General features: G+C 52.3%; 10 protein-coding genes across 10 annotated transcripts; 4 read left to right on the top strand and 6 right to left on the bottom strand.

The window, feature by feature from the left end:
* Positions 1-421: 421 nt before the first annotated feature.
* On the bottom strand, positions 422-1897 carry J4E86_003530 (uncharacterized protein; the record flags this gene model as incomplete). Its single annotated transcript, XM_051444083.1, has 1 exon — positions 422-1897. One exon carries the CDS (start codon positions 1895-1897, stop codon positions 422-424), a length of 1476 nt encoding a protein of 491 aa, XP_051305578.1.
* A 407-nt stretch (positions 1898-2304) lies between these two features.
* J4E86_003529 (uncharacterized protein) lies at positions 2305-3551 on the bottom strand (the record flags this gene model as incomplete). The annotated part of the gene is made up of 4 exons (XM_051444082.1): positions 2305-2730; positions 2791-3013; positions 3066-3241; positions 3294-3551. The coding sequence occupies 4 exons, from the start codon at positions 3549-3551 to the stop codon at positions 2305-2307; spliced, it is 1083 nt and encodes a 360-aa protein (XP_051305577.1).
* A 1119-nt stretch (positions 3552-4670) lies between these two features.
* On the top strand, positions 4671-6236 carry J4E86_003528 (uncharacterized protein; the record flags this gene model as incomplete). The annotated part of the gene is made up of 1 exon (XM_051444081.1): positions 4671-6236. The coding sequence occupies one exon, from the start codon at positions 4671-4673 to the stop codon at positions 6234-6236; it is 1566 nt and encodes a 521-aa protein (XP_051305576.1).
* Positions 6237-6990: 754 nt separating this feature from the next.
* Positions 6991-10020, top strand: J4E86_003527 (uncharacterized protein; the record flags this gene model as incomplete). Its single annotated transcript, XM_051444080.1, has 2 exons — positions 6991-7426; positions 7763-10020. The coding sequence occupies 2 exons, from the start codon at positions 6991-6993 to the stop codon at positions 10018-10020; spliced, it is 2694 nt and encodes an 897-aa protein (XP_051305575.1).
* Positions 10021-10635: 615 nt separating this feature from the next.
* Positions 10636-12045, top strand: J4E86_003526 (uncharacterized protein; the record flags this gene model as incomplete). The annotated part of the gene is made up of 1 exon (XM_051444079.1): positions 10636-12045. One exon carries the CDS (start codon positions 10636-10638, stop codon positions 12043-12045), a length of 1410 nt encoding a protein of 469 aa, XP_051305574.1.
* A 237-nt stretch (positions 12046-12282) lies between these two features.
* Positions 12283-13136, bottom strand: J4E86_003525 (uncharacterized protein; the record flags this gene model as incomplete). Its single annotated transcript, XM_051444078.1, has 5 exons — positions 12283-12318; positions 12373-12752; positions 12802-12871; positions 12958-13053; positions 13116-13136. The coding sequence occupies 5 exons, from the start codon at positions 13134-13136 to the stop codon at positions 12283-12285; spliced, it is 603 nt and encodes a 200-aa protein (XP_051305573.1).
* A 340-nt stretch (positions 13137-13476) lies between these two features.
* J4E86_003524 (uncharacterized protein) lies at positions 13477-19506 on the top strand (the record flags this gene model as incomplete). The annotated part of the gene is made up of 2 exons (XM_051444077.1): positions 13477-13855; positions 13907-19506. The coding sequence occupies 2 exons, from the start codon at positions 13477-13479 to the stop codon at positions 19504-19506; spliced, it is 5979 nt and encodes a 1992-aa protein (XP_051305572.1).
* Positions 19507-19922: 416 nt separating this feature from the next.
* Positions 19923-20349, bottom strand: J4E86_003523 (uncharacterized protein; the record flags this gene model as incomplete). Its single annotated transcript, XM_051444076.1, is given in 2 exon segments — positions 19923-19954; positions 19974-20349. The coding sequence occupies 2 exon segments, from the start codon at positions 20347-20349 to the stop codon at positions 19923-19925; spliced, it is 408 nt and encodes a 135-aa protein (XP_051305571.1).
* A 411-nt stretch (positions 20350-20760) lies between these two features.
* On the bottom strand, positions 20761-21804 carry J4E86_003522 (uncharacterized protein; the record flags this gene model as incomplete). The annotated part of the gene is made up of 1 exon (XM_051444075.1): positions 20761-21804. The coding sequence occupies one exon, from the start codon at positions 21802-21804 to the stop codon at positions 20761-20763; it is 1044 nt and encodes a 347-aa protein (XP_051305570.1).
* Positions 21805-22908: 1104 nt separating this feature from the next.
* Positions 22909-23796, bottom strand: J4E86_003521 (uncharacterized protein; the record flags this gene model as incomplete). Its single annotated transcript, XM_051444074.1, has 3 exons — positions 22909-23415; positions 23532-23709; positions 23765-23796. The coding sequence occupies 3 exons, from the start codon at positions 23794-23796 to the stop codon at positions 22909-22911; spliced, it is 717 nt and encodes a 238-aa protein (XP_051305569.1).
* Between the last annotated feature and the right edge of the window lie 842 nt (positions 23797-24638).

Raw genomic sequence — 24638 nt, 5'->3', positions numbered from 1 at the left:
GGCAGTGCATCTGCACCCGGCCGAGCGCATTATTCATGCTGGTAATGAGCTGACACCGATGGCAGTTCGCCTTCTTAGGATCTAAACTTACACTTGAGCTAGTCGGATATCCCAGCCGTGCGGCGTCAACTCCGGGAGGTGGCGGATGGGCGTACACTAGTGGGTCTACTTGCCGGCACCGTCCGGAAGAGGTGTGCCGAGATGCCACTAATCTCTTTGGTGGCTTGGACCATCTGCTCGGTAAACTGCCACGACCGGGGCGGCGTGGCTATGTGAACAGGAGCGAAATTAGGCAGTAAGATTTATGCATTCCATTCTTGGTGCGAGTTCGATGAGAGACTTTACATGTGATCGTACAGTTTGGTGTAAAACACAATGTTGGTATTAAGATTTAGTAAATTCAACGCCTGATGCTTCGCGATCAATGGTATATAGTGTCCCAAAACGAGACTTTCTCTGCCTCTCCACTGTACAAAGCAGGCTCATGCGACTCGCAAAGAGATTTCCACGAGAGCGATTCCCCCTGGTCACTCCAAGCCCCCAACTTCTCCTCTGGCTCGCCTACTTTACTATCGTATGGCATGTTCTTGGTCCACCGAACTCCATTGATAGGATCTGACCCAATCTTCTCGTCGTTTACTTGAGATGCCGCGCGTTGAAGGCGCTCAGCCTCTCCAGAGTACCACATGCGGGGCCACCAAGTGTCTCGAAATGACTTGTCGCCTGTGAAGTGGAGCACTGGGAAAGGCTGACCAGTAACTGTGTTGAAACCCAGAGACACATCTCGCCACGAAGTTTCCTTCAAGGCCAGATCATCTGATATAGCAGCAAATGGCTTCCTTGACTGCAGCACGTCCTCCTGTAGATCAACCATGTACGGCTCCACGGATTTCGATGATGAAGGAAGCGAGGATCGGTTTGTCGTCATCCAAGCAATGTAGTTCCTATACCCCGCAGCTGTTTGAAATAGGCTCGATCGATAGTCCAGCCCGATGTGATATTCAGTCACATCGCCTTCCTTGAGCGTTGGTAGGTCAATTTCTTGAACTCCTTCGGGCATCCCGTAGGGCTTATCTCCATGCGATAGTATGCGCGCATACTCTTGATCACCCCATACGTCTGCAAAGTACTTCTGATCGGAGTTGCGCAGCACGTCTTCGGGATTGTACGTCTGCTTGATCTTTTCTTGAGTTGCACGAAACATCTCGCGCATTTCACCAGCGGGCCCGATGATGGTGCCTGAGTTCAGCCAGCGCGGTCTTGCGTGATTCATATCACCCCATCCATCGGTATAAGGGCCAAAGGCGTCTGGGTGAAGAGGTGAGTCAGGAACGACCCAGCACGCTAAACGAAGAACATCTTCTGGCCAGCATACTTTGTCAGGGCCGAAAAGGATGCTGTTGTACATGTTGTGTTTCCGCACATGGTTTTTTCCGTACCGGTTGACCAGCCGATCATTAGCGGCAGCCGTTTCTTCGAAGTAACGCTTTAGCAAGACATCTGGACCGAGCTGAAACGTAACATCGAAGCCATCCACCAGTAGGACTATGTCTGTATCTTGCGTGGGGGACAGACTCTCGAGGTAGCGAAGAGGACCCGCGATTTTCGCAAGGTGAGTTTCTGCAGCGTTGAAGGCGCCCGCTCCTGCCCAGTCGATGAGAACAGGAGGTGGGTACAAGAGCACCGACGTGGAGAGAAGAACGCGGCACAAATCGAGGCCACTACTCGTAGCTACAATAAGCAGGTGAAGACGCGATTCTTGGATATTCGTGGTGAGTGGATCTTGTGTCGCGGCTTGCCGTATGGTGTCGAGGGAGTTGAGATGTAGTGCAGTCCAGAAAACTACCAGGGTCGCGAAAACCAGGGTTCCGAAGACGAGAGTCCTAGGACGAAGCATGGCGCAGGTGTATTGAGCCACAGCCGTCTGAAGGCGATTATGATATGATCAGTGGTAATAGAGCGCTAATCTTAGGCCAGCCATAGCCCAGCAAAACTCTCCTTTGGCATTGATACCGTGCAGCCCCGTGGCCAGGCAGACCTCGGGAGCGTGGCGTCACCCATGGCAATCTCGTATGGTGAGCTGCATGATTGGCATAAATGGCATGATTCCGAAAGAAGTTGATAGAGCGAGGCATACTACCAGGATATCGGGAAAGACGGATGCTAGTGTCTCGCTCGGATCCAGGCTCCAAGCGATCGGTTGGACGCACGTCTGGGGTCACAGAAGAATCACATATGCACGGACTCTGTTCTCGCTAGAGTGGCGCGTCACGCTAAGAAAGCGCGACGCCATGTGTCATTCGCTCATCCACTTGCTCTCGCCTTGGTCTTAAGCTCTATACTACTGTACCACGCTCCACCTGCCAGAGCGAGCAGGATGCCCGCGCCGTTCATCGGACTGACAGGCACGTCCCACAAGAAGGCTCCCAATACGATGGTCAGACATTGCTTGAGATTTGCACAGATGGTCAAGGTCAACGCGCCCGCCAGCTTGTTCGTCTCGAAAGACGCGACATTGAGGCCGAATGCGAGCAGGCCGTTGCCCGAGACTGTCAGAATCCTTTCCCTTGTAAAGTGTCCGGCATTCACAAAAGCAATAAATTCCGAGAATTCGCCAATGAGCACCGAGTACAGCAGAGATTGCACTGCGGCCAGGGGCCCCATGCGGAGGAGCAGCTCCAGAGCGGGTAGTCGCAGGCGCCCCGTCATCAAACGGTTGGTAACAACGGTCTATTTTGAGCTGTTAGCATCCTTCACGAGAACGTGCATAATCCTTCGGGTCTTACTTACCTTTATGGCAGCGAGGACCACACCGATGAGTGTCAGGGTAAATCCAATGGCGGTGAAGTAGTAGTCACCAAAGGTAGCCAGTCCGACGCCTAGCATTACCGGGACGATGGACAGATACGTGATCAGTGCATATCTTCGGGAGAAAATAACACGGTATATCAAAATGGTAAAGAGCGGGCATGTCGCTCGCATGATTTGGTGGAAGGGAACAGAAACCATGGCTCTTTGCGAAGTTATTAGCGTACGAAGATGTATGTAAGGTAATGGAAACTTACAACGACAGATTTGACATTGCAATGTTCAGCGTGAACAAGAGCGAGAACATGAAATGGACCAGATGCTCGCGCGGCGTCAGCCTCGTTAGCTGGAAATGCCCGAACATCAAGAAGACTGAACTTCCAAGAGCAGCACTTCCGGTATGTACCGCTGTGAGAATCCACGGGAACGGAAACTGGGTATCTCGTTAGCTAAATCGACCCCTCGTATCTGCTCCTGCTACATACCGAACCCATAACAGCTTTGTTGTAAAATGTGAGACTTAAGTTCATTATGAAATAAGTCGCCAGGTATATGAACATCTTCGTGCTACTGGCAGCTGGCTCTGTAGGACGCTGAGAAAGCACATGCTTTCCATCTTGTTGGCCTTCGAGGTCCAGTAGCGGTTCATTCTCCTTGAAATCCAGTTCAACAGGATATTGCTCGTCGGTTTCGGCCACTTGCTTGGGTACAGGCTCAGCCTGAGCCATCCCGAATTTCTCCATGATGTTGTTGTCTTTGTCGGTCGACGTGAGGAAGGAGTCGTGTGCTACCTCGCGATGAGGCGTTTCGACAGTCTAAGGGGTGTTCAAATTCAGGTGGCTGAACCGGTATCTGATCCGACAAGTATTAGTTGAAAGAGATTATAGCGTCACTGTGGCTAGGGCCAACAAAGTCTCTTCGCGTCTAATCCTCAACCACGACCGGATAATGCTGCGGTTGGCCGACACCTTAGCTCCTTCGCATGCCTGTCTGCCCAGGACCCGCTGAGAACGGTGTGTGCCGTGTCACCCGATAGATCCGGGTAAGGTGTGGCTGTCGGGGACCGGAGTTAACACTGCATCTCAAGCAAGGGCGAATAATGTGTAGTGGCTGCACGTGTGCGCTGGCCCGCTGAAACTGTGCTGACCATTGACTGCGCCATGAAGTCCAACTAAGCCATAGTCTAGGCACAGTGGCTTCTTCCGCTGTAATCATGCGTTGCCGGGTTCCGATATTAGCAGAATAAGAACAGTGCCTATGGGTTAGTGTCCTATGGCACTTGGCTCCTCTGCGCGTTCTCTGGGGCGGAGCGAAAAACTGCGTAACTCGGGGCGGAGCTTGGAGTCCTGCAACAGAACTAACTGAAAAGCTATGCGCATAGCCATAGTGGCCAAAATGCGAAATCGATGTCAAGCCTCGCCGAGTGGTGGAGTACTCGTGCTAAGGATTACATCACAAAGATAACATGCGACGTTACTAAAAAGGCCCCGGCTGACTTGGCAGGCACCCCATCAATTGATCCTTGTGGCGTCCCCGGTACTTCCGTCACGCTAGCGCTCACCTCCCAACCAAGCGTTTCCTAACCGTCCGATACTTTCAGGCCCATCCTCGGCACCAGTAGTTGCCAAAATGAGATCGTGTAAACGATAATAGAAGATGCCGATAGCCGTCCAGGCGACCATGAGGATCTTCGGCCGCTCGGTCCGTAACTATGGCTGGTGGATACTTCATCCAACATCTCGATACCCTTGTGTACCTATAGGTATCCGGCTCACTTCCACAGAGACTTCTTTGTCCTTGTCCCGCTCAATTACCAGGCACCCTATTGTACACTCGCTTTGGCAAACTTTCACACACTCCTCATGTCTAGTCACACACGGCAAGATGCGCCAACCCCAGCGCCCTCATACCGCTCCACCCATGAGTCCAAATTATTCGGACGCATAACCAAGATATGTTGTATCGGTGCAGGATACGTGGGAGGACCGACTTCGGCAGTCATGGCGAACGCCAATCCCGACATCCAGGTGACGGTGGTCGATTATGACAGCAAGCGCATTGCTGCATGGCAATCTGAAGAACTCCCCATCTACGAACCTGGCCTCATGGATGTGGTTAAGCCAGCCCGCGACGGCATCCCCAACAAGCGAACGCCAAACCTCTTTTTCTCAACAGATGTCGACCGCGGCATTGCCGAAGCCGAACTCATCCTCTTGAGCGTCAATACCCCCACCAAGACGTTGGGTCAGGGTGCCGGACATGCAAGTGAACTTTCCTATTTGGAGTCTGCTGTGCGGAAGATTGGTGCTGTTGCTACAGACAACAAGATTATCGTGGAGAAGAGTACTGTGCCATGCCGGGCGGCAGATACGCTGCGGGATGTTCTGCGAGCAACGAGTAGACCTGGCGTCGAGTTTGAGATCCTATCAAACCCTGAGTTCTTGGCCGAAGGAACCGCTATCCAAAATCTCTCGAACCCTGATCGCGTTCTCATCGGCTCTCTCAAGACTCCCCATGGGTTGGCGGCTGCACGAGCTCTTTCTCAAATCTACTCAGCTTGGGTCAGCCCAGATCGCATCATCACGATCAACTTGTTTAGCTCCGAACTGGCCAAGCTAGCTGCCAATGCACTGCTCGCTCAGCGGATCAGCAGTGTCAATGCACTGGGTGCCATGTGCGAGGCAGTAGGCGCCGACATCGATGAGGTGTCCTATGCCGTTGGATTGGACAAGCGCATTGGGTCTCGAATGCTCAAGGCGTCGGTCGGCTTTGGTGGCTCCTGCTTCCGCAAAGACATCTTGTCCCTTGCATACATCGCAGAGTCCCTGAACCTGTTTGAGGTCGCCGCTTACTGGCGATCAGTAGTCGACATAAACGAGTACCAGAAGGACCGATTTACCCGCCGCATAGTGCGATGCCTGTACAATTCGCTTTCGAACAAGACGCTTGCCATTCTTGGCTTTGCATACAAGAAGGACACAGGAGACACTCGCGAGTCAGCAGCTATCACAGTCGTCAACAACCTACTCGCTGAAGGTGCCAACGTCAGGATCTACGACCCACAAGTCAAGGAATCGCAAATACTGCACGATATCGAGAGCAGTAACCCGAGTCCGCAGAGCATCAAAGGCAGACTCACGGTCTGCTCCTCGACTTACGACGCGTGTACCGACGCCGACGCCGTGGTCATATTGACGGAGTGGGACGAGTTCAGCAACAAGCAGCCTACGAGAAGCGGGCACGTTCGCGGCGACTCAGTACACAACGGTGATGTGGATACAATGCGCAAGGAGATATCATGGAAGCGCGTTTCGCAGGTCATGCGCCGTCCAATGTACGTCTTTGATGGACGTAACGTCGTCGATCCTGTGCCTCTCGAAGCTCTGGGTTTCCGGTACGAAGGTGTTGGTAAATCGAGGGGGTTGTAATCGGTCTGAATGTTCAATGTCGAGATATCCAATTTGCTTATTTACTTAATGAGGTGTAGACTCAATACCCAGGTTCGGCGTTGGTCAACCGCTGTTGCAGCAATAGACGGTAGGATAGTAGCTCTACCTAGGTAGTAATCAGCTTGCTATTCCGATGCAGATCCTTCAAGATGTTCTCTCTCACGTCGTCTCAGCTGGTTGACTCCTTCAACCGTGGCAGTAGTTTGTTAGTGCTGCGAACGTCGTTGGTGATGGGGCAAGGTTGTACGCGTCAACTGGTGAGATGTTGCCCCACCTCGCATCCATCGTGTTTTGGGTTAGCGCTGTACCTGGACCCCTGGACGCGCGCGCCCCCGGGGCCGCGCCTGGCAGGCGCCTTCCAGCCCAACACGCTTCGCACTTCCCCAAGGGATCAATCCTGCCCCATGAGCACTGTAGCACGACTATCGCAACATTCTGACTCTCGAATGCAAAGATCAATTCAGTCTCAGATTTCGGCATGCTCACTTCGAATTCGGCTCTTGCCTCGCATCGCACACGTTTCGTGGCGCTTCTGCTGTACGCGCCTTCGGCGAATGACTTTTGCAGTAACCCATGTCGATGCATCACAAGTCGTCACAGCCTTGCTGCGCCGCACGCCTGCATAAATCGAGTCCTGCCTGTTCGCAGACCCCGCGATGAATTTCTCGTCGTTGGGTGCTCCTTGCTTAGAATCTTTGTCTCCAGTTAGTCTTCCCGTCTTACCCGCAACGCCATGGCGGAACTCGCAGCTGTTGGAGTCGCTGCCAGCATAATCCAGGTTATCGACATCAGCGTTAGGGTGATTGAGCGTCTCAACGAATATCGCAAGAAAGGGGACAGTCTTCCGGACGCTTTCAAACATGTCAGCACACGGCTACCGATATTCGTTCTTGCACTGAGAACTACCAACTCAAAGATCGAAGACATGACAGATGACGCGAGGAGGGCAATGAAGCCAGCAATAGAAGAATGCTTCAATCAGATCAGAAATTTGGAGATGATCATCGATAAGGTCTTATTCAAACCGGGTGATAGAGGGACTACGCGAGGATGGAAATCCGTCGCGAGTGTGAGATACGACGGCGACGTGAAGGAACTGGACAAAGTCATACGAAGATACATGGAGGCAGTGCATTATGGGCTTTCGAGTGCGACACAACATCTGGAGAGTATGTCTGTAATACTTTCGAGCTTCATCGCAAAAACTTGGCTAATGTCTGCGTCGTAGATAAGAAACTGCCACCGAAACCAATGAGTACATGCCCATTCGAACGAGAAGCAGACTTCGTAGAGCGTGATGTGATCAGCGATGTCATGATACGGTGTCAACCTGGCTCAAGGTTGGCTTTGATAGGCATTGGCGGCGCTGGGTACGTGCTCCGATTGTCGCGGCTGATGATCAGCCCGCGAAATGGGACTCTAACACTGCTCGCTTACTTACCATTGTTACAGTAAGTCTCGGATAGCTATTGAGTACAATTATCGCATACGACAAGCCTCGCCAGATACTTGGGTATTTTGGGTAACGTTCGATACGCCAAATGCTGTCGCTCAAGATTTCCGCAAAATAGCGAAGGCGGTCGGTCTTCCAGGTTGGGACGAAAAGGCGGCAGACATTTTTGGCATGGTCCGAGATTGGCTCCGAGATGAGTCCAATGGACCGTGGACGATGATATTGGACAACGTTGACTCCGTTGACGTTCTTACTGCAACCACACCGAAAGCCGCATCCAGTATGAGTATGGACGACGTTTCAGTCATGCCGGAAATCCGCGATTTTATAGTCACTTCGGCTAGAGGATCCGTTCTCGTTACGTCGAGGAATGCCGAGGCAGCACAGATGGTTACCGGGAATTGTGCCTACCACATTGACGTAGAAGAGATGAACGAGAATGAGGCAATCACACTACTCAAGAGAAAGCTCAGTAGCAAGGTCATCCATACTGAGGCCGAAGCTGCCGAACTGGTTAAGACGGTCGACTTTATGCCATTAGCCATATCTCAAATCGCGACAAACATCAGCATGAACTATCCAAGGCTTACGGTGTCGAAAGCGACCGAGAAGATCCGCGAACCAAGTGAGGAGACGGCGCAATTATTGGAGACAAGTGCTCACGAAACGAGTCGCAACGCACGGAGGACGAATTCGATCGTCAAAACTTGGCACCTGTCATTCCAGTATGTTAGCCGGACACACCCTTCAGCTGCAAGGCTTCTTTCGCTGATGTGTTTGTTCGATCGACAGGGCATTCCGGAGACGCTTCTCACCGGGCAATACGGCGAGGAAGTCATAGCCGCAGCCACCCCACTTCAGCCCCACCTCAGTTGGTGGAAGCGAATCAGACGACGGCGGTCGCATCTCATACGGCGCAGGCGTGCGGCTGAGAAAAAGGCAACGGGCACTATAACATTCAATGCCTCTTCCTTTGACGAGGACTGGAAAGTCCTTACGAATTTTGCACTCATCAAAACGAACTTGGATGGATGCCATTTTAACATGCATCGGCTAGTGCAATACACTACCAGAAGGTGGCTGGACCTCAACAGACAGCTGCGAGCCTGGACACAGAGATATATCACCATCATCAGAGACCGCTTCCCAAATCCTGAACATGAAAATTGGAAGATCTGCCAGTATCTTTTCCCACATGCTCAGCAAGCCGCCAGATATCGCCCAGACAACAAGACAGAGCTTCTGATGTGGGGACCGCTCATCCAGATGGTGTCACGATTTGCTTACATTATGGGAGACTACACGGCAGCGGAAGATTTGGGTCGCAAGGCACTAGCGGCACTTGAAGAAGTCCAAGGACCGCATGGAGAAGACGTCCTTCGCGGTTTCCATCAGCTGGGCCTTGTGCTCAGCATTTTCAAGCGATACAACGAAGCAGAGGAGATGTTTCGAAAAGCGTATAGCGGAAGACTAGCTTCCCTGGGTCCCGACCATCTAGATACCCTAGACAGTGCGAACAATCTGGGGTCTCGATTGAACATGCAGAAGAAGTATGAGGAAGGAGAGGCCTTCCACATGCGCACCATTGAGGGATACGAGCGGGTTTACGGACCCACCAGCACAGAAACTCAGTCACTCATGGCCAGGCTTGCGCTCGTGTACATCAACAACGGGCGTTACGAACAGGCAACAGCGCTTCATCGAAGAGTTCACGGCATACAAGAAGAAGAATACGGCAAAGGAACTAACGATACCTGTCATGGTCTGCGCGCCTTGGGTGTTCTACTCAGCATGCAAGGCAAAGCAGCTGAGGCTGAGAACATACATCGTCAAGTTGTGCGTTTTCGATCGGACAAGCTGGGTCCCGAACACTACGAAACGATCACGAGTGTCAACCTTTTGTGCGAAGCGCTCGTCAAGCAAGGCAAACTTGATGAAGCTGTGGCGCAATGGTGTGGCGTTGTTGGAATCTATACCGACCTCGATGAAAAGGCACGAAAAGAAGCGTTGCAGAGCATGAACAGCCTCGCTGAGACGCTCCTTCAACAGGGTCAACTTGAAGAAGCAGAAACAGTCTCCCGTCGCCTGGTCACAGAGAGCGAGAAGCTCCTAGGGGCAGATGATGTCGAGACGCTTGTTGCCGTTCATACACTTGCAGACGTCTTCAAGAAACAAAAGCGATACAAGGAGGCTCTGCCGTTGTACGCGCACGCTCATGTCGGCACTGAGAAGCGTTGTGGTGTCGATCATCCTGATACAAAAGAGTTTTTGGAGGATTTCAATCAAATGAAGAGGACTGTGCTCGTGTAGCGGCTCAAACACAGTTGGCTTTTATGCACCGCTCAGCCCTGGAACTTTTTGACCGTTGTTTCGCGTGCAATCTTTATCGCACATCTTTCTTCGCCCTGTTGTCTCATCATGCCCTATTTGCATGTTAAGTGCATCGCCTACTTGCAGGCATACAGGTCGTACGAGATGCAGTGGTAATGCTTTACTTCGTCATTCATAGCGGTGTCCTGTGGTTGTTTAGTCGACGTGAAGAGAATTCCATGAGAACGTTATATCCATCCTTCGATTGTACAGTCCTTCAAAAGTTCTCGCAGAATCTTCATCCCTGCGGGTAGCGAAGTTATGTATTGGAATCGACGTAGTTGTAAGAGCAGTGACGCAAGTCGAAGTGAATGTGACTTCAATCGAAGAAAAGTCCCACAGTAGAAGCGGATCAAGAACCCATGGACCTTGCACCTGACCTTAGCACACCTGTCCCCAAGCTTTTGGAATATAACAACAACACTACCAAGCGCCGGAAAGACATCGTCGCAACTGCACTGCTCGCAAGCTCGAATACCAGGATTCGTTTTTCAACTTCGTCACTTTTCGGCCATCAAGCGCACATCTACCTCAGTCGCGCGACCCCACAGGCTCATGGCGACATCGCTACAAAAGGTCGAACCCAAAGCCTCCGCGCTCTTATTGCCGTACGAGATCGAACTCTACAAACGCTGGCGCCAGTCCGCCTTTGATATCGCCATCGAAGACGATGACGACATCCTCCTGCCCACCGCATTTGAGTACATGGATTTCGTAGAGTGGCGCGCCAGACAATGCGAAAAACTCGATGGGACTTCAGAAGCGGAGAAGAAGTCGCCAGATCCAAGATTCGCGGGATACGCACTGGCGGAGCGATGTGGACACCCGCTACACCCCGGAGATCCACGTCCAGATGCTCAACGGCAACAGGAGAATGGGGAAGAGGAAGAAGGCGAGGAGCATGAGGATATCGCATGGTGTTCAATGTGCGTATTGCAGATTCATCTCAAACTGCTTGGCGAGCTCTGGGACAAGTGGCTGGACTCTGGTGGCCCATGGCGCCTCTTGCGTCCCGGCTCGACAGTGGAGGGCTTCCACAGTAGCAAGCGAGCGTACTATAAGCGAAAGACCGACTTGATCAACGATGTTGATAGCTTGGAGGACATCGCGCGTTTGGAAGCTGCCTGGGAGGCTGCGCATCCTGCTGCGGACGTTGAGGTCGTGCATCCCTACAGCGCTAGAACAGCAGTGGATGTATACGCGAAGGGTGTTCAATTTCCTGCACGCTTAGCAAACGCCGATGACAGTGCTCTACGAACTCCAGCATCTAAGAGCAAGAATAAGCGCCTTTCGTATTCCCCAGACACACCAGAGGATACCCGTCATCGCTCAAGTACCTTCTTTGCCCGAAAGTGCATAGCCTATGATGCAAATTCCCAGTATCGTTGTCCTGACGATGAAGGATGGGCCGAAACCTCGTTCATGAGCAGCTGGGAGTACAATGTACGACAGTGTCGCACACTGCTTTGCGATAAAGACCCTTCCCAACAAGATCCTTCCCAACCGACTGTTGTCTATCGCGAAGTCACCGATGACGTGTCAAAGGACAACCTCATCAAGGGTATCGAAGAATGGCTCGGCAAGATGGAGGATGACTGGAAGCAGCCCTGGATCGATTCCTTGCTTAACACAACCGACATCTTCGTTGTCTGGAATGACTCATCCTTTGATGATGCATGCGACAACGACTTCAACAACTGGGACAGGGTCGAAACACTTGTAGGAACCAGCCTGGAGATCCATGCGCGACTGATTGGTGATATCAGAGAGGAAGATTTGGAAACAGAGCAGGGCCAGTCGAGCGCTGATGCCCAACCACTTGAAGGAGAAGACGTTGAAGACTTTTTCGACCAAGACTTTCTCGCGCCTGAGTCTGATTCGGATTCTGACGACGAGTCCGAACTTTCTGATCCTATGGATTTAGAACACGAAGAGACCGACGTGGATGTTGAGATTGCTGGCTAAGAACATAAACCCAGTCACGCGACATCGGAGGAAGCCTTTGGAAGTCGAGATTGCCGACTTGACTAGGTGTCTGAAGATTAAGGCTGAGTTTCAACAGCAGAGAGTGATATTGGGATGTGCAAAATTTGTTCTCCACATGACTTGTAAAGAGTATGCGGGATTGTATGTATCAAGTACGGAACCCAGGTATAAACGCCCGAAGAGAGATGAATCAGCCAGCAAAGTGAACCCGTTAATTTACATGACGATGCAGCACGAGTTTTGCTTCTTGGCCTGGTATATGAATTAGTAACTGGCAGGATTGGTCCGCATATAGCTCCAACATACCTGTGTATAGAACATCTTACTCTGTGCGCTCAATCCGTCACTCTTCTGCACCAGGTTGTCAATCTTCTCGCCTCGCTCTAGAACACTCTCGATGGTCTTGTGCAGGACAATCTTGGTCTCGTCTAGCTCCTTCTGAATCTTCATGATGCTGTCCGCCTGCTGTGGGTCCTGGTACTTTTGAATGTAATCCTTCAGCTCAGGGAACGACATGTTCGGGCTGTCCTTCGTGGCGGACGAGTATGCGGACTTGGGGTATTTGGATACGAATTCGTCGAGGACTTTGGAGAGTAGCTGATGTGCGACGAGCTTAGGGTATTCGAAATCGGTGATGATGATGCCGCAAACGCCTTCGGAGCGTCCGTATGCGTGGAAGATGTAGTCTGCGCGTGCTGTTAGGCGAGTAGAGGTTGCACATATCAGATGGCATACCTTTCTCCTCCACATCTTGTCTTTGCCCAGGCTTTGTCCGTTCGGCAACCTGTCCCGCGAAGAACGACATCTAGGTACCCTATCAGCTCGACTGTCTTTCCCACCCTGTTATCGTCCCAGGCGATCTGCTTGGCCTGGAACATTGTCGTCACGTACGAACTCGCTGATGCTTCCTCGTGTGAATCGCCCGTAAGAGCTGAGCTCGCGCTCGCACGTCAGCTCCACCGTGGGTTTCGTCTCATTCTTCCAAACCTGCATGCGATGCGTGTCAGCGACCTGTGGCGGCGTCATGAAGGCGGTGAGAGAGTACTTACGCCGATATAGACGACCTTCATGTTGGCGATTTGATATAAAGGGTGTAGGTAGATGTGAGTGTAGAGTGAGAGACCAAAGTGAAGGCAGTAGGTATGGGTCTTGCGACTATCCGGTCTCGAAAGAGGTGCCTGCGACAGGCGTGTGGTAGCGCATCATGCGTCGGTACCGCCAGCGAGCGCGCTCCTGATTATGTCATGCCGCTAATGCGCGGGGGCGGGGCAGGTCCAGCCGAATCCAGGACACTCACCCATCATCGATTCTGCCAAGCCTGACGCAGAGGCAATCACGCTTTCCATCGTGAAGAGCGCTCCAACCAGCGCACCTGGATCATATCGACCGCCAACGTTCGGACAAGCTGTAATGATGTCGCCCGCCGTCGAGGACGCCCAGGCGCAATGGCTCGAGCAGCTCGACGCCATGCGCAAAGCCATCGCCGAACTCAATCTCCCTGCCGATACTGAGAAGGCGCCAGCCTACGGAGACGACCTCGATTTCGATGATGATGACTTCTCTGGAACTGTCAGCGGCGAAGATATCTGGGACATCATCAGCGACGAGTATGAAGAAGAGTTCAGCAGTGATCACCTCGACCAATTTCCCGATGGCCAAGTTGGTGGCGAGGCTTACAGCCAGCAATGGCTCGCCGAGAAATGCTCTTCAGTAGCCCAAAATGGTTCCGGTCTAGATTCTGGAGCGTTGAAGGAGCAGATCACCGCGATCCTGTCAAGTGACAGCAATGGTGAGGCTTTATGCCAATACTCGATATCTGCAGCATACTGACTATGAATAGACGAAGAACTACAGATGATGCTCGCAGACATTGTTGGCTACGGGGAGTTGGACCTTGTGGCCGAGCTCATATCCCATCGCAAGGACATCATGCGATCCTTGCATAACACTACTCCCGCTCAAAGCAATGGTGCCATGGGCCGTTTACAGACCCGAGCCGAACGCGAAGAAGCGTTGCGCCGGGCGGATTGGGAGCACAAGACCGCCGCGTTGGCACCTTCTATGGACCGAACAGGGCCCCAGTATCCCCACGTTTATCGGACTCACGAAGCCGGCAACAAGCTCTCGGCTTATGGCAAGAAGTACGCGCTACCTCCGGATACTGAGCATCGCGACAACAACCTGTATGAAGAATATGAAATCCCCGCAGTCCCGGTAGGTACTGTCGGCGTCGGCCGAAGGCTTCTCGAGATCCAGGAATTGGACGGCCTCTGTCAGCGTACCTTCAAAGGCTACAAATCCCTCAATCGCATGCAGAGTCTGGTGTACCCAGTCGCTTACAAAACCAGTGAGAACATGCTGATCTGCGCACCTACTGGTGCTGGTAAAACAGATGCCGCCATGCTCACCATTCTTAACACCGTAGCCAAGAATGTTGTGCCGAACCCCATCGACGAGCCTGAGGCGACCGACTTTACAGTCATGATGGAAGACTTCAAGATCATCTATGTCGCGCCCATGAAAGCGCTCGCTGCTGAAGTCACAGACAAGCTTGGAAAGCGCCTAGCGTGGTTGGGTATCAAGGCTCGCGAACTGACTGGTGATATGCACCTTACCAAAGCCGAAATTTTGGACACCCAGATTATAGTTACTACGCCAGAAAAGTGGGACGTGGTAACGCGAAAAAGCACTGGAGACACTGAGCTGGTACAGAAAGTACGTCTGCTCATTATCGATGAGGTTCACATGCTTCACGACGAGCGCGGCGCTGTATTGGAAAGCTTGGTAGCGCGTACTCAGCGACAAGTGGAGAGTACACAATCACTCATCCGGATTGTCGGTCTCTCGGCGACCTTGCCCAACTATGTCGACGTAGCCGACTTTCTCCGAGTCAACAAGATGGCCGGTCTGTTCTACTTTGACGCTTCATTCCGTCCTGTACCTTTGGAGCAGCACTTCATCGGCGCCAAGGGCAAGCCAGGCACTGCGAAGTCACGTGAGAACGTGGAGAGAGTGGCCTATGACAAGGTCGTCGAAATGCTCAAACGGGGCCACCAGATCATGGTCTTTGTGCATTCGAGGAAAGACACCGTCAAAACAGCTAGGCGATTATACGACATGGCTATGGAAGAACAGTGTACCGATCTATTCGATCCGCAGGACCATCCTCGTTATGAAAATGCTGTACGCGATATGAAGCAGTCGAAGGGCCGAGAATTACGCGAGCTACTTGGAAAGGGCATGGGTACTCACCATGCCGGTATGCCTCGTTCTGACAGAAACCTGATCGAGCGCCTTTTCGCTGAGGGCGTTCTAAGAGTGCTCTGCTGTACAGCGACATTAGCTTGGGGTGTCAATTTACCCGCGGCAGCCGTCCTCATCAAGGGCACCCAAGTTTACAATGCACAAGAAGGTAAGTTTACCGACTTGGGCATCTTGGATGTTCTGCAAATTTTTGGTCGTGCCGGTCGACCCCAATTCCAGGATACGGGTATTGGCTTCATTTGTACGACACACGACAGGCTGGATCACTACATGCGCGCCGTAACTGAGCAACAGCCTATCGAATCCAGGTTCTCCGCAAAGCTCATAGACAATCTCAATGCCGAGATATCGCTTGGTACAGTGACTACGGTCTCTGAAGCTGTGACTTGGCTCGGTTACTCTTACCTCTTTGTACGGATGCAGAAGAGCCCGCTGATGTATGGCATTGAATGGAATGAGATACGCGACGACCCACAGCTTGTCGGGAGACGTCGCAAGCTTATCATCGATGCCGCACGAATCTTGCAGAGAAGTCAAATGATCATCTTCAACGAGACCACAGAAGATCTGCGAGCGAAAGATGTCGGGCGTATTGCGAGTCAGTACTACGTCCAGCAATCAAGTATAGAAATCTTCAACACAATGATGCGACCTCGTAGCACAGACGCGGATGCTCTGGCTATGGTCAGCATGAGTGGCGAGTTCGACCAGGTACAATCACGCGAATCCGAGGAGAAGGAGCTTTCGGCACTCAAAGAAGAAGGGCATGTCATCACACAAGTTAAGGATGGGTATGCTACTTCGCATGGAAAGACAAACTATCTTCTCCAAGCTCACATCTCGCGAGCACGACTGGAAGATTTCACCCTGGTTTCAGACACGAACTATGTGACCCAGAATGCAGCACGTATCGCGCGTGCGCTATTCATGATTGCGCTTAATAGGCGCTGGGGTTACCAGTGTCAGGTACTGCTAAGTCTTTGCCAATCTATCGAACATCGATGCTGGTCTTTCCAGCACCCACTGCATCAATATGATTTGCCGCAGCCAGTCTTGCGCGCGCTCGATCACAAATATCCGTCGATACAAACCCTGCGCGAAATGGATGCAACCGAGATCGGAGACCTGGTACATAACAAGAAGATGGGTGGCGTCATCTCAAAGCTCATGAACAACTTCCCGACCTTGAGCATTGAATCTGAGATCGCTCCGCTCAACAGAGATGTGCTCCGCATCCAGCTGTTCCTCACGCCCGACTTTGTCTGGAACGATCGTCACCATGGTACTTCCGAATCGTTCTGGATCTGGGTCGAGAACTCGGAAACATCTGAGATTTACCATCACGAGTTTTTCATCCTGTCGCGCCGAAAGCTCTACGATGATCACGAACTGAACTTCACGATCCCACTTTCTGATCCTTTGCCTACGCAAGTATACGTTCGCGCCTTATCTGATCGATGGTTAGGCGCCGAGACTGTCCACCCCATATCCTTCCAACATCTCATTCGGCCGGACACAGAGAGTGTCTATACCGACCTGTTGAATCTTCAGCCTTTGCCGATCGCTGCTTTGAAGAACCCACTGTTGGAGGAAGTCTACGCGCAGCGCTTCCAGTACTTCAACCCTATGCAATCGCAGATCTTCCATTGCCTATACCACACACCTGCCAATGTCTTGCTTGGATCACCGACAGGTAGTGGCAAGACCGTTGCTGCGGAGCTCGCAATGTGGTGGGCGTTTCGTGAGAAACCCGGCTCGAAGGTCGTATACATCGCCCCTATGAAAGCACTTGTTCGCGAGCGAGTTCAGGATTGGGGCAAGCGTCTAGCTGGGCCAATGGGCCTCAAGCTTGTTGAGTTGACTGGTGACAACACTCCGGACACACGCACAATTCGGGATGCCGATATTATCATTACGACGCCTGAGAAATGGGACGGTATCAGTCGTAGCTGGCAGACTCGTGGATACGTTCGTCAAGTCAGCCTGGTCATCATCGATGAAATCCACCTACTGGGCGGTGACCGTGGCCCAATTCTGGAGATCATTGTCTCTCGTATGAACTATATCGCATCACAGAAGAAGGACGGTTCCATCCGACTACTTGGCATGTCAACTGCTTGCGCCAATGCTTCTGATCTCGGAAACTGGCTTGGTGTCAAAGAGGGCTTGTTTAACTTCCGCCACTCTGTGCGTCCAGTACCGCTGGAAATCTTTATCGATGGCTTCCCGGAGCAGCGTGGCTTTTGTCCTCTCATGCAATCGATGAACCGGCCTACCTTCCTTGCCATCAAAGCTCATTCACCGGAAAAGCCAGTCATCGTTTTCGTAGCCTCGCGCCGACAGACACGTCTAACGGCTCGTGATCTGATCAACTTTTGCGGCATGGAAGATAACCCAAGGCGCTTCCTACGTATGTCGGAAGACGATTTAGCACTCAATCTCGACCGGGTAAAGGATGACTCGCTGCGCGAGGCACTAAGCTTTGGTATAGGCTTGCATCACGCCGGTCTTGTCGAGACTGATCGATCGCTCTCAGAAGAGCTCTTCGCGAACAACAAGATTCAAATCCTAGTCGCTACCAGTACGCTTGCATGGGGCGTGAACCTGCCAGCTCATCTTGTCGTCGTCAAGGGTACACAATTCTTTGACGCAAAAACGGAAGGGTACAAAGATATGGATCTCACAGATGTGCTGCAGATGTTGGGTCGTGCTGGACGTCCTCAATTCGATGATTCAGGCATCGCGCGTATCTTTACGCAAGACGCAAAGAAAGAGTTCTACAAGCATTTCTTGCATACTGGATTTCCCGTCGAATCATCACTGCACAAGGTGCTGGACAACCATTTGGGCGCCGAAATCTCTGCTGGTACCATTGCTACGAAACAAGACGCGCTAGATTACCTGACTTGGACGTTCTTCTTCCGTCGTCTGCATAAGAACCCGTCCTTCTACGGCCTAGAGATCTCTGCAGAAGAGCACAACACGATTGCTGCACAGTCGCTGGCAAATGACTACATGGTTGAGCTAGTGGAGACTTCCCTCAGCGAACTGGACGAGTCCTCTTGCGCTATCGTTGAGCCAACGGGCGAAGTTGATCCAACACCACTCGGCAAGATTATGAGCTACTACTACCTCAGCCACAAAACGATCCGCTACCTTGTAAAGAATGTCAAGCGCAACGCAACCTTCGCGGATGCTCTGGCATGGATCTCTCACGCCACCGAATACGATGAGCTACCTGTTCGCCACAACGAAGATCTTATCAACGCCGAGCTTTCAAAGGCCCTTCCCATCCCAGCAGATGACTTTGGTCTACCCTTGTGGGATCCGCATGTCAAATCTTTTTTGCTTCTACAAGCCCACTTCTCGCGCATCGACTTACCAATTTCTGATTATGTCGGCGATCTGAACAGTGTGTTGGATCAGAGTATCCGTATTGTACAGGCCTCGATTGATGTACTCACTGAACTGGGCTACCTCTCCTCGTGTGAGACAATGATCGCAATCCTTCAGGCTATCAAGTCAGCGCGCTGGCCAACTGATGGGCCATTATCAATCTTCCCAGGCGTGGAAGTTGACAGCGAGAAGAAACGTCTCGAGCATCCTAAGGCCAGTCCAAAGGATCTCATCGAGACTACCACTGCATCGCCCGCCGTGCTCGAACGTACAGCCAAGTTTGCTGGCGTCGCACACACTGGCATCAAGCGTTTCATCGAGCCGGTATCACGCCTGCCAGTACTGAAGCTTGATCTAGGCAATGTCAACGCACTTGCCTTGGACTTTAGAATCTCACGCCAGAACCCGGCCAAAATGCAACAAGGCGGCATACGCATTTTTGCTCCACGCTACCCAAAGCCGCAGACGGAGGGCTTCTTCGCCATTGTATCGTACTCTAGTACGGATGAGATCATCGCCCTGAAGCGCGTCAACTGGCCTGATCCAAATAAGAACGGTGGCCGTGGACGTGGTGGACGCGGCTCAAGTGCGCCTGGTGGTGCACAGTCCAGGTTACAAGCTTCGACTAAGGTCTCATTGCCTCCTGAAGCGCAAGGCAAGAAGGTGAGTATCAGCGTCCTTAGTGATTCATATCCAGGCATGAAGTGGAAGATCGAGGGGGTAGATGTGCCTGAAGCGCCTGTTGTAGATGCATATGGAAAAGGGAAAGAGAAGGCGTAGTAAAGCAAATATAGTGATAATCCTGTTTAGTGCAAATCAGGATTACTGTAGAGGCATGGATAAAGTGTCTCAATGCATAATTCAAAGAAGTAGATATTGAACTACTTCGTCATCCTCCTCCTTGTCTATTCTGTCGCGATCTGCCTTGTAGTCTCTAACATCAACATGCTGCTGCCCTAAGAGCGTACACCCTTCCCTATACGCTTTCTCATACAAACGTCTCGCGTCCCCTCTCTTCCCAGCCTTCTCCATAACAAACCCCAACGTCCAAACGCTCTCCACCGTCGCCTGCTGTAGCCTGCCCAAAAATCTCTCTCTTGCCTCCAAGGTCTGCCGCGCCACTCTCTCCGCTTCCTGTACTGCGCGAGAAGTGCCCTGACATGCAAGGCTGTACGCGAACTCATTAGAGATCTGCATCACCTCTTCATGTTCTTCTGGGAATATCTCTCTATAGCTAGCTAGCGCACGTCGAAATAAAGGCTCCGCTTCCTCGTATTTGTGCTGAGCGACCAGCGCTCTTGCAAATCTGACCAGGGTCTCGGACAATCTTTTGTTGTTATGGGAAAGCGTCTTCTCTGTGTACGCGAGCGCTTCTTTGAGGTACCTTGTGGCTTTCTCAGGGCGCGTGTCGAGTTGCAGGCTTAGACCGATGAGTGCGAGAGCGTCGTACCAGTCGTCGTCGTGGACATCGGGAGGTGTGTTGCGATTACAGAAGGCTGCGTACCATCCTTTGTAGGCATCGTGATAGTAATCTGCTCTCAGGGCATGGAAGGCGAGCTCGTTGCAGCAGCTCTGTACGTCAAAGCCGAGAGCGCCAAATGCAGACATCACGAGTGAGGCCATGGTGTTGGATTGGATGTGCCGACGCGATGTCGCGGTGATGAAGGGATGCGTGGGAATAGCTTGCAATGATGCTTTGAGGATGAAGAGAAAAGAGTCATAGAGATGGATCAGGCGTGTCAGAATAATGAATTCTTGTCATTGACGATAGATGAGTGTCTTTCCGATCACTCACATGTGTGCTATCAAGTCCGCTGCTTCTCTTCACGTCCGCGCCGCGCGACATCTGCCAGCCTTTGTTGGAGACCTGTTTGTATGCTTTGCCTCTCTATCCTCCTCCCCAGACACGGTCCTTCGTGCCTCTGCCTCCTATCTTGGGTATATGTACATGATTCGTAGCGATCGCTTCTTGTGAGGCTGTCTTTGGGTGGTCGCGTAGCGATGAGTGTATGAGGTAGATCGCTGTGGATCAGCTCAGTCGTCGCCAAAGACGATGAAGCTCGCTTCTTCCTCAATCTCGAAGTATGCGCAGTCACTGTCACTGAATTCGCTTTCGCAGTCAGAGTTGTCCTCGTCAGAGTCAACATCTTCCCAGTCACTGTCTCCATCATCCTCCTCGATCTCGCAGGTTGAGTCAAGGACGGCTTGTGACTCCTCTGCCTCAGACCGCGAAGTAATGTTGCTTGACTCGTCTGTTGAGCCGACATGATGTATCTTTCCGTGAGAGTAGTCTTCCGAATCCTCTGAGACATCATCTTCTTGTTCCCCTGCCTCAACAACTGTGTGTTTCCCAGGCTCGTAGCGCGGCGATCGCCTATGGAAGTACGGATTGGGTCGTCCGGGCTCGAAATCGGTGTCCGGGGCAAAGATAACTGCAGCCTGTTTGTTCGATCGCGGTCGCTTTTCTAAGCAACCCGTAGTCTCTGACCAGTATAGCTCCACGGCCTTCGCTGCGGTTCGCACGTCTTCGTGCGCGACCTCTGGATGCTGCGCAGACCATGAAGCTTCTTCTTCGGCCATGAGCTCAAGTCTCGATAGCTCCTTGAGTGTGCCGATCTTCCCCTTGCACCAGGCGCTGTAAACGGTGTGTTGGTGTTCTGAGCTGGTGAGTGTACAAGATGGCGCGCAACCGCCTGCGCTTTCGAGAGCCTCTGACAATACATTCATGTATCTGATGTGCAGGTCGATGATACAGACGGGACATCGTGATTGTAGCTGGCCGGCTGCTACAGGGTGCATAGGATGCTGACATATCGATGCGACTGGCGATTCGAAGGAGGATGACGTTTCCAAAGAACGTCCGTGGGTAATGTGACCGGAGATGTCGTCAAATGGGTCTGAGAAGTATCCAGAGTCTTGTCGTTTCAACCACTGGTGGAAGTCTTCATATTCGCGTGCTGTGGGGATGTAGCCTTGCTCAGCTGGCCTAGTATTCGTGTGCAGACATTGCCATCGCTTGTACTGCTTCAGCTCGCGGGGCGGCATGATGACGCTCGCGGGTATCTTGGTGCAAGCCATGGTGGCGTCGTGTGTTGCGTGGTAAGGGCAGGTCAGTGACCTGCAGGTAGAGAGCAGGACTTGTGGTGCCGTAGACGTGTCGCGGGGCGATGGAGATTGACTGCTGTTGCTGTGTATGCTAGGAGTGTTCACAGTCTCGTCCGACAGATGTAGTGCGTGTCCAGGTGGTCCCTGAGGAAAGTCACGGGTGCAGCACTACCACGGTTGAGCGGTTCGTTTGCGGGGAATGTGACCGCTGGTACCAGGGAAACTCTCGGTTGCGCAGATGTCTTTTGGACGAGCCTCTGTTCGTTCACTGCTGCAAGCACGGTCGTGATGTTTGTGCGCGCGCTGTGAAGGTTGAAGGCGAAGAGTGTTTCGGATCGGTTGGACGTCCTTTGTCACAAGTTGCAACTTGTGAGCGCGACTGTCGCTGCGTTTCCGCTTGAAACGCTCTCCCTCAGTGTCTGACGTCTACGCCAGGAGGCTATAGGTGTATAGAGATGTTCGGAGTGGCAGTGTCGCGCTCAGACGCGGTGACCAGTGCGGACGTCGTCGCCCAACTTCGCGATCTTGGGGAGATTGGAGTACCAGAAAAAGGCCATGATTCTCGGGCAGATATAATCCATTCCTATCGCTTTGCTGGGTGGAGTGGAAATTTCGCGATGTGTCGCGCGGGGGTTGCCGTCGACTTGGGCCGGCGTCGGGTGCGGATGTGGGGGAGGGCGGCTGCTGTGAGGACGAAGGCGGGGCAGACGCGTCTGCTATGAATGACTTGTGAGGCGGCTCTCTGCTGGGCTTCACTGTCGATCGCGAGTAATATCGCGTCTTCAGTGTGGGTAGGGGCGTAGGGGCGTGTGGGTGTGAAAGGGTCAGCTTTCGTGGGCTGGGCTCGACACTATCGAATGGACGGTGCGGGCGTTTCGTCATGACCCCCTGACTCATTTGGTTCGCGCTAGTGCAGATTAGCGCATCATCCTGTCGCTGAGTTCCTCAGCCACACATACGCCACACCACCTCAGACTCACGAATAGCTTGATCACCAGACAAGACATAACTACCTAGGTATGGGATTCGCATACAAAACTACTGCAACAACGCCTATGGTATCAAATATTCCTAGGTCTAGCTCAGCGGCCTCGCAGCCCTCGCCATGAAGCACTGAATCTGGCCCACCTCCTCGCTTGGTAGCTCAATCTCGAAGTTTCCCTGCAGCACCTCAAAGCGGAAATCGACCAACCCAGCCTCCTGCATCATCGATGCCATGTCACTTTCCTTCTGTTGCGGATATTTCGCTTTGCCTGCCTCTTGAGCAGCTTCGCTTACAACGTAGCTGTACAGATCCTGAATGAGAAGGACGCCTCCAGGCTTCAGCCTCTGCCCTAAGAGCCAGAGAGCGTCCTTTGCAGAGGGAAAATGGTGCAAAGCTGCGGCGACTGCGATGAGGTCGAAATCTCTATACTCTTCGCTGTCGAGCGAAGAAGGCTCGATCGGGTCTGACAGCAAGTTGCCGACCGTGCCTGCAATCTTTTCGCGTGTAAGGCCGAATGTGTCTATGTTGTTGATGTACTTCTCAATCATGGCAGGAGATACATCAACTGCGTGTATGGAAGATACGTATGGTCCGAATATCTGATTTACGATCAACGAGGGACCTGCGTATTGTACGCAAGTGTACGAACTTTGCTCTGCAGGGAGGTACGAAGTCAGTATATGTCTCACATGCACTTCGTACAGCTAGAACTTACCATGAACCCGGGCCCGCACGCATAGTCCAGCATGTGCACTGCCTTGCCCGTTCCTGTGCCACCCGGAGGCTTAGCCCAGTCGATGCCTACAAAAGCGATCCCATCGACAATTACACGAGCAATTTGTTGACGGCTGGCCTTGTTTATTGGGCGCTCTTCAAACCAGTCTGACACCTGCCTGACACGCTTTTAGCTGATGCATTACTGCAGCGTCTGCGGATGGTGCAACTCACCCTGTGTCCTTCTCGTGGTGTTGAGCTGACATATTGCTCAAAGGTCTCGCGACACAACGTGATGCTGCGCCTTGCTGTGTGCTTCGCGAAGCGTACTTTATACAAGTCATATTCCACTGAATGCTCCATGAGCACCCCATTGGATTTGCGCTGGCTTGCAAGAAGTCTCCGGCTTCACAGTCGTCGGCGACTTTCAGAAGCACGCTCGGACACATGATGCCCTCAATGAGGCTACAGAAAAAAACATCCGGATAGAGACACAGCGTACGACTGGAGCCGCGCTCCTCCTCTGTAATTGCTTTCATGCCCCACATTCCTTATCGTATCCGTTTTGGTGCGCAAATAATGTCGTACGTTGCTGATAGCATTCAAGTTGACAGGGCCAGCATCGCTAGGTCGGCTCTCCACCAGACGATCAAATCACACATGTTGTGCACCAACCGGTGAGCCTGGTCTGTCATTGAGTCACCACACCTCGTGGAACTCAAGCCTACTACGATGAGCTCAGCCCGAAATATAGTTCGAGCGCGCAGCGCAGACTTTCCGAACAGCCGCAACGTTGTGTATCTGGGTACGTACACATGCCCAACCAGTCACAGCGGCCTTCAGATTAGTCAGTGAGCCCTCGGATATTGGCTTCCTCGGTGAGATTCATAGCTTTGCACATCGGTTGAGTGCATACTCCTCTACCCACTGCTACAATGCGACACCAGGTTCTGGAGGTTGGTTTGCGGGGTTACCGGACGCTCCCGCACGACGCTGCAATTTAGAGGAAGACCTCGCCGTCTGACCCACCACACCTGTATAACGAACGAACGATTTTGTCTCCTCCAGCTGACAGATTCTCGGCTTTTCCGGGCCAAGCGAGATGGTA

The sequence above is a fragment of the Alternaria arbusti genome (genome assembly GCF_024043155.1).
Source record: "Alternaria arbusti strain BMP 1465 chromosome Unknown scaffold_3, whole genome shotgun sequence".
NCBI classification, from domain to species: domain Eukaryota; kingdom Fungi; phylum Ascomycota; class Dothideomycetes; order Pleosporales; family Pleosporaceae; genus Alternaria; species Alternaria arbusti.
Note: the sequence above shows the minus strand (reverse complement) of the source record. Positions and strands in the feature narration are given on the sequence as shown.